The 8,016-nt window shown below is 37.4% G+C and overlaps 6 protein-coding genes across 6 annotated transcripts; 2 read left to right on the plus strand and 4 right to left on the minus strand.

The window, feature by feature from the left end:
- The first annotated feature begins 290 nt into the window (after positions 1 to 290).
- Positions 291 to 1,379, plus strand: EV154DRAFT_555914 (mitochondrial F1-F0 ATP synthase subunit F of fungi-domain-containing protein). Its single transcript, XM_051605313.1, has 4 exons — positions 291 to 313; positions 383 to 762; positions 825 to 987; positions 1,046 to 1,379. The coding sequence occupies exons 2-4, from the start codon at positions 637 to 639 to the stop codon at positions 1,072 to 1,074; spliced, it is 318 nt and encodes a 105-aa protein (XP_051452147.1). The 5' UTR covers positions 291 to 313; positions 383 to 636; the 3' UTR covers positions 1,075 to 1,379.
- Positions 1,305 to 2,514, minus strand: EV154DRAFT_526767 (uncharacterized protein). The gene has a single exon (XM_051603424.1). It carries the CDS (start codon positions 2,499 to 2,501, stop codon positions 1,410 to 1,412), a length of 1,092 nt encoding a protein of 363 aa, XP_051452148.1. The 5' UTR covers positions 2,502 to 2,514; the 3' UTR covers positions 1,305 to 1,409.
- Positions 2,515 to 3,085: 571 nt separating this feature from the next.
- EV154DRAFT_386699 (uncharacterized protein) lies at positions 3,086 to 3,425 on the minus strand (the record flags this gene model as incomplete). The annotated part of the gene is made up of 2 exons (XM_051595051.1): positions 3,086 to 3,195; positions 3,266 to 3,425. Coding segments are annotated over 2 exons (270 nt in total), but the record flags the coding sequence as incomplete, so codon positions are not given.
- Positions 3,426 to 4,295: 870 nt separating this feature from the next.
- Positions 4,296 to 4,580, minus strand: EV154DRAFT_430138 (uncharacterized protein; the record flags this gene model as incomplete). Its single annotated transcript, XM_051596518.1, has 1 exon — positions 4,296 to 4,580. One exon carries the CDS (start codon positions 4,578 to 4,580, stop codon positions 4,296 to 4,298), a length of 285 nt encoding a protein of 94 aa, XP_051452150.1.
- Positions 4,581 to 4,892: 312 nt separating this feature from the next.
- On the minus strand, positions 4,893 to 5,084 carry EV154DRAFT_430149 (uncharacterized protein; the record flags this gene model as incomplete). Its single annotated transcript, XM_051596519.1, has 1 exon — positions 4,893 to 5,084. The coding sequence occupies one exon, from the start codon at positions 5,082 to 5,084 to the stop codon at positions 4,893 to 4,895; it is 192 nt and encodes a 63-aa protein (XP_051452151.1).
- A 1,858-nt stretch (positions 5,085 to 6,942) lies between these two features.
- On the plus strand, positions 6,943 to 8,004 carry EV154DRAFT_555916 (uncharacterized protein; the record flags this gene model as incomplete). Its single annotated transcript, XM_051605314.1, has 3 exons — positions 6,943 to 7,105; positions 7,362 to 7,404; positions 7,750 to 8,004. Coding segments are annotated over 3 exons (459 nt in total), but the record flags the coding sequence as incomplete, so codon positions are not given.
- Between the last annotated feature and the right edge of the window lie 12 nt (positions 8,005 to 8,016).

Below are 8,016 nucleotides of genomic sequence, written 5' to 3' on the forward strand. Positions count from 1 at the left end.
TTTGAGCTGATCGTGCTGACCTTTGGTTATCTTTTCCTTTTGTACTGCCCAATTTTTTCCTCATGAAAGGTTTTTACTGATGCCGGGATTGGTACCAATACAACATTTATCAATCGGAGGAAGAAAGCAGTCTAGAATTTGGTTTCCGTTACAAACAGTGTCTTACACTGCCACAGGTATGATAATTTTTATATATGTTCTATGCAAAAAGTCAGTCTTACAATTTACTTTATTATTTTAAAGCATTACTTCATGATGTATAGCCTATTGGAGCTGTTCCCCCAGTGTCCAGTGGGTGTTATCTGATTAATTGGTAAGTGATATAACTTTTTTCTCTTTCATATCTGTTTATGTTCATACTAACGCGAAATTTGTATTACAGCTAGCTCAAGACGATGCAAATTACAAGGAAACTTAGAAATGTTTCTATAGCCGCGGTTTCAACACTGTTCGGTCCCATCTTTTTACCAAGTAAAGTCATTCCGCATGAAAAAGCCAAAGGAAAACTCTGACGTCATTCTTTTTTTATTCGGGTAAGATGCGTCGGATGTTGAAACAGAGAGGGTGTAAAGAGGGAAAACCCCAGGTTGTTTTTGTTTTTTTTTTTCTTCTTGCCTCGATCCCATTTATTAAAACATGAACGCCATCATCCGTCGTGCTTATACCACCAAGACCCTTATTCCTCCTAATGTTGCCGCTGCTACCAGACTTTCTGGATCTGCCAAGGATGGACAAATTTCTCAATTAGTTGATTTCTACAAGGTAAAAAGTAGTCCCCCCAGTAAGGAAGGTGAAGGTGTATATTAACGTGTCAAAATTAATAGAAATTGCCCAAGGGTGCTGCCGAGGTTGCCAAGCCCGTTGGTCCTTTCGCTCGTTATAAGGCCGCTTACATTGATGGTGAGAATGCTTCTGTCACTCCTTTGCTTCACCTCATCTTTGGTGTCTTTGCCATTGGTTATACCATTGATTACCAATGTCACTTGAGTAAGTTTTCATATTTCTCTTTTTTTCTTCTTGTTCATTACTGACGTTTTTATAATAGAGCACCACAAGAACGGTAACCACGATTAAGAAAAAAGAAGTTGTCGTTTTATACATATAAAAAAAATCCTTGTTTTTGTTTCATAGCTACTTTATTTTTCTTTCATGTACCGGTAAAAAAAAAAGGATAGAGAGAGGGAGGGTTGCGAGTGATAATGTGTCTGCACATGCTAATGAGGACAGTACACGGATGGTTACACCGATCATGCAGTAAGATCGCCCAACGAGTCAGAGGATAGATGCCTTCTCCTTACTAACCTTTGGGGGGTTGTGCCTGCATTACTCTTTCAACAGTCTAAACTATAAATTGCATGTCTTTAAAAGAAGGGGGGGGATATGTTTATATTGTAGTAATATTAAAAGTTTTATTTGGTGATGGTGGGATAATCGGTATATCCCTCAGCATCGTGTGTGTAAAAAGTACTTCGATCATAAGGTGTTAAGGGGATGTCATTTAAGAGACGTTGAGGAAGATCCGGATTAGCAATAAAGGCACGACCAAATGAGACCAAATTACCTGTTTGTTCAGCTATTTGATACGCATGCTCAACAGATCTGGAGAAACCACCTGACGTAATAAACGGTCCCTTCCAGAGAGGACGATAAGCTTGTAAAGAATCATACACATTAGAGGCTTCACCCATAATATCACCACGTGCTTCGACAAAGTGGAGATAAGCGAGCTTTGGAAATAGCGTTTCAATTTGCGACGTTAAATAAGACCAGGTTTCAATGGGAGAAGCGTCACCCATACCGTGAAAGTTGGCACCAGGAGAGAAACGAATAGCAACACGATCAGGACCGATGGCTTCAACCACCGCTTGGAGAACTTCCAGAGCAAAACGAGCCCGCTTGGGAATAGAACCACCATAGTTATCTGTACGTTTGTTGACACTACTATCGATAAATTGATCAATCAAAAAACCATTGGCGCCATGAATTTCAACGCCGTCAAAACCTGCTTCAATGGCATTCAGAGCAGCTTGACGGAAATCTTGAATGGTCGATGCGATTTCTTTTACCGTGAAAGCTTTGGGTGTTTCAAAAGGAGGGCCCATATAGTTCACACCGGGAATAATAACTTCAGATGCAGAACCTACTTGCTCACTATCAACATGAAAATGCTTAGATCCAGCACGACCTAAATGAACAATCTGCAAGAAAATCACACCGTTTTTGGCATGTACAGCAGAGGTCACTTTTTTCCAGCCTTCGATTTGCTCCGCCGTGTAGATTCCAGGTACATTAGGTAAACCACCACCATAACGACTGATAAAAGTGGCTTCAGCAATAAGGAGTCCACCAGAACTGGCACGCTGTTCATAGTATTCTTTTTGAAGATCCGTAGGTACGGCCTCCAATGTGGCTCGCAAACGTGTTAAAGGGGCAAGTACAATGCGATGTTGAAGTTGGTGTTTTCCTACTTGGATAGGAGTGAAGATGGCTTTGATGGTCATTTATGAAGGTTTTAAAGTTTAATAATAATAATAAAAAAAAAATTAGGTGAAAGTTTGGGTTTTATATATGCATAAATAAGCTTTTTTTGGGTTGCTGAATAATGGTGCAAATCAAAGATAAAGTTTACTGTGACAGTGACGTTTTACCCCTTTATTAATGCCGTGGATTGATTACCAATGAATTTATAATCAAGGGATTTTAAGCGCCACATATGTAGACGGGTCAGCAGTTTCATAAATGTCGAGAAAAACAAGGTTCGGTTGATGGGCAACAATTTATCCGAATAATCCATTTGGTATCACAAAGCCTTTTTTTTTATTTTTTACACTATTTTCAGAAAATATTAGATTTGTTCACAACGTAAAAAATTATGTTCATCTCCCGAAACAAGATTGGTTCAAAGACCTTTAAAAAAAATTTGAGCTTACCACTTAAGTGTATCTATGGTCGACCTGCGATAATAGGCATGGAAAATTCTAGTTGCGACGTTGACGAACATTTCTAATGTTTGCTTGATCATTTGGGTCCTTATTCTTCTCCGTTGGTCCTGGGGAGCCTCTCCACGTCGAAATTTTGCTGCGGTAATGCCGTTTCCAGCACGAAGTGAATGAACAATATCAACCATGTTCAAGCAAGCAACCATATCACAATTCCATAGACGAGGAACAATCCTATTTGTGCTATTAGTCATGGCTCTTCAATTTCGATTTGTACATCTGTCACAGGAACAAAAAAAAAATTATCAGATAGAAAAATTATTAACAAGTAAAATCAACATACCTTAAGAGACCATGTCTAATTACACGATGATTTACTCTTCGTCTATGAGGGCGCGGGTTATCGACCATCCGAAACATTTCAAGACTTCTACGTTCACAGGCTGGGCAGCGCTGACTTGTTCTAAATTCATCAATCAAGTACACCCTTTTACCAGCTTTTTGAAGCAACCGACAGAATCCAAGACCCCGGAACGGCTCACAAAATCATGTATTAGGAGCAGACCAGTTACCCATGACACTTCGACACCAAACTGTTCGTCTAGTTTTGCAATAAGATCCTCGTTTCCTTGCTGTCTTCTAAAAAAGGCAGATAGCTGCAGTTTTTTGTGCAAGGGATGAGCAGTACGATGGTTGGTTTAGAAGTTGACATAGTGTTTTTGGATGATGCCTGTCATATTAGACCTGTTTACAAGATACTGTTCAAATTCATCTCAATTCAAGAAATCGTTATTAATTAAAAGCCTTTCAGCGGCTGCTAATCTAGCGGGTTTCACAGCTTCATGGATTCGACGTCATTTTTTAATCTTTTTAAACTTGTCTTGGTACAGTTTGGTGAAGCAAAGCTTATTTGTATTGTTTGCAGTTGAGTTTTCATGCACACAGAATAACAAATCTTTTCGTCCAGGATCAATCGTAACACATCTTCCAACAGTTTCTTGAGCAATTTCTTGTGAAATGTACTGAGTTGGTTCCACCACCACAGCAAAACGAGCAGTGTATCTGCTTTCACGATCCATTATTTTCTTAATCACAGTAAAGCCTACTCCATCCGTTTGAATAGCTTCTCTAAACTGGAGCTCGCCATCTTCTTGGTGTTCAAGTGCATCCAATTTTAGCTTAATTACTTCACGCCAAAGTGCTATCTTATCTTGACGATTAGTCCACCGATGACCAAGAATATTTTGATAAAGAATTTTTGAATTGATGGTTGTGTAGAAAGGAGTCCAAGAGCGGCGTAATGGGAAGCAATTAAACACAGGTAATCCGATATCAATAAATGATATTAGGCAGCTCTTAAAAAGACCGCATATGTTCAATTGTTCTTGATTTGGAATTGTAATACATGCTATTCCCACGAAACCGGTAGTCAACGGGATAACTGGCTAGGACATGGCGAAGAGTTTCAAGAGCGATATTGTCGATAGGGTCCTGGAACTGCTCTTGGTCCAGTACAAAATTTTGAGGTAACCTTCTAGTTATAAGTTTCTTGAATCTTGTCGCCGGCTCAGATTTTATCAGTGCATCAATTAATCCTTCACGTCTTCTATCAGCAATTAATTCGAATTTTCTTTGTCGCATACGAAGTAGATGGTCAACAGCTTGTCTAAGATGACTTCCCAAACGCATCTGAACATTGTTGCTATAAGCTGTAAAGATCTTTGCTCCTTCGATTAAAGATGTTTGCTGACCATAACGGAAATCTGGTGGAACAAAACCAGTGGCCTCTAAATAGTCATCAAGATAAGTGTCAATGAATGCACGAGTCGTCGTAGTTCTTCCGCTAGCCCTTCCTCGTGCATAACGAGTCAGTTTGAGCCACACCTCGGCAAAAAAAAAAAAAAATCACGATTGATAAATTGCCTGATATCAAAGTTCTCGTCTTCTTAAATGTCACATAAAAAAATGTTTGTGGACTGTAACTACATATTCTTCGAGCATTTCACGTCGCTCTGGGTCCCAACCAATACCATCAATAGAGGACTTAACAGATATGATACGATTGCCAGGAGCCAAAGAACTAGATGTACTCATATTGCTTCCAGGTTTACCCGGCGTTCCAGACAAGGTTCTATCAGAGCCCATGCTGGTAAAAGAGGGCAGTTATTTGAAGTAAGAAGTTTGCTATAATAAAATGTTAGATAAACGTCATTCAATTATGGATTGGTTGTTACAATATTTATCTTTTACGTATAAAGTGTTATGAGTTTGAAAATAAAAATAGCTATACGTAAAATAATAATGAAAGAGAAAAATAAAAATTGAAGTAAACTTTTCTATCGACTATTTATAAGATTTCATTTGTGTTGTGATTGATTAAATGTAAGAAAAACAATAAGATCACTGAAATTTGCATGAAGCAATAATAAATTCACCTTTTCTAGCTCTTATTTTATATCTATCTCTTTTGAAAGAAGGCATATACCTCATATTCATTGTAGAAAAATTTAGATTGCTCAAAAATTATACGAAAGCAAACGGAAAATAATTGTGTCATTCAAAGTAAAATAAAAATTGCTTGGAATTAATAGGTAGCTAATTCCAGATACCCCCAATACATACAATAAAATAAAACTCTATTTCAAATAAAAGTGTAAATGCCATGTACTTGTCTGAGCGTTTTTAGGTCTTTTGTTTGTAGTTTGACAAAAAAACAAGTTACCTTTTCAGGGTGTCAGGTAAGGAAGGAAGTCTGGTGCATTCATATACTTATCCACTTATACACTCGTTACCAATAAGTGTGTCGTTAATGACGAGGTAGTTGTATTTAATTTACTCTTGGTAACGCAGCACATCTAGAGTGCTGACAAGAGAAAAATAAATGGGGGTGGGGTGGGAGTAGGGTTTGCTACCCCTCTCCCCCCTAATGGGTGAAGAACAGCAATATCAAGTTTTGCTCGTTTGTGCGTATCAAAATAGACTTAAAAAGAAAACAATAATTATTTGGTTTGAACCCAATCGTTCAATTTTGAAGTGCAAGCTCAAACTGGTTAGTCTTTGGGGTGAAGTGACATTAAATGAAGGTTATATTATACGCATACAATAGGGAACTTATCCGGGTCTTTCGATTTGATGAAACATTGTTCTTCTACTTTAGCAGTATATCCGTTTAATGATAACAGATATATTTCTCTTTCGTTCATTTCGTTTGCAAACTGTGCATGGAAAATTAATTAATTTTTAAGCGATTATTTATTCCATCGCTGATTGAAGCTTTATTCTAAGCGTGCAAGAATAAATTATGAAAATAGTGTATATCAGTTGTGTCGTGAGTTCATTATGTCATCAATCGGCTAATCAACGATTGTAACCTAATACACATAACCAACTGCAGCAATCGTATCAACTACCTTACGAACCAATACAGTTGTAGTTACTCCAGATTGACAATTGTAAAACATATAAATAGCTTCAATTATTGTTCTATAAAACAAGATAGACAGTTTATAAAAAGAAAAAAGGTAGTTGTGAGACTGGGTAAATTGAGTATCGTTTTATTTTTAAATTAAAGGATGGTTTATATAGGAGTTGACAAAGTCCTTTCGGTACTTGTCAATTAATAGAGCAGGCTGAGAGAATGATTTATAATGTGAACATATTTCAGTAAGCATGTGTGGACCATGCGTGCACTGTAAGCTGTGGTCTTATTTATAAGTTGTTTTTATCATTTGTTAATGCAGATGTTGCGTGTAAACCGCGTGTACGTAAGGTGACACAAAAATAGCTATTTCGAGTTTCTTCGCTAAAGTAACTCACAAAATAGTGCTTGTATACACTACGGGATATTTGGGTATACACTACGGGATATTTGGGTATACACTAATAGACAACAAACAGCAACAAAAAGCGGAGAAAATACGACAGAGAATAGAACAGCTTTTAATACAGATGGTTCATTTTCTTATAGAGTTAAATAATAAAAACGGTAATACAATGGGCAAAAATGTTAATTCGTGATATGCTTTCATCTATTTGGCAAGAGGAAGAAAATACAATGGTTCATTTAAGCATCAATGCAAAATCTCGCGTGAAGGGACTTTTATTGACATACGTTACAATCAATATCAGGCGCATCTTTTGGACTAGTTTCTCAAAACACTCAACATGTAAAAAACACACTTTGTCTAACAGAAACTAATTTTTTTATTTTATTCTTTTATTTTTTGGATCATGCGCTGAATATATTTGTTTGCCCAACTTTTAGACAAAAATCGACATATCTCGGCAAGGAAACGGAATTACACCGTCGGACATGCACCAAAATGATCGTCGCACTCGCGCGCGGAGTTTGAAAGGGGAGAAACTGAAATATAAATTGCAAAAGAGAAAATGTATATACCACCCCTCTTTTTCCAAATATAGTAATTACCACCCCTGTTCGGTCGCACCGGACAGTAGATGTCCGGTGGAAGTGGATCACTTAATACGGATTTATTAGGCTCAATTGTGGATCACTTTATACGCATTTATTAGGCTCAATTGTGGATCACTTTATACGCATTTTTTAGGCTCATTGTTGGATCACTTAATACTAATTTTTTAGGCTCATGTATAGTGTATTTTTGGATCACTTAATACTTAGTTTTTAGGCTCATGTACAGTGTATTTTTGGATCACTTAATACCTATTTTTTAGGCCTATGAACCAGGTCCGAATAATTGTTTGAGGAGGGGCGGGGGGGATTTAGGTACCATTTTGCTTTTTCCATTTTACAATTTACAACGATTATATAAATAAACAATCAAGAAAGTATTGCTGAAGGCGAGAGTCTTATTGTTCCTAAAAGAGTAGAAGTAGCCCCAAGAAATCCTTTAATCGAGATACTCTTCATAAAATTGAACCAGTCAAAGAATGAAGTATCACTTGAGGAAGTTGATGTCAAAGATGTTGATGACACATTAATTAAAGACAAGTTGACATGTGGTAAGTGCCATAAGACGTTCAACTCGAGATCATCCCTGATCAAGCACTTGAAGGTCAAACACCATGTTGTAATCGTTGGTGTCAAGCATGGCGG

Source organism: Mucor mucedo (genome assembly GCF_025094135.1).
Source record: "Mucor mucedo strain NRRL 3635 chromosome Unknown EV154scaffold_157, whole genome shotgun sequence".
Classification (NCBI taxonomy): domain Eukaryota; kingdom Fungi; phylum Mucoromycota; class Mucoromycetes; order Mucorales; family Mucoraceae; genus Mucor; species Mucor mucedo.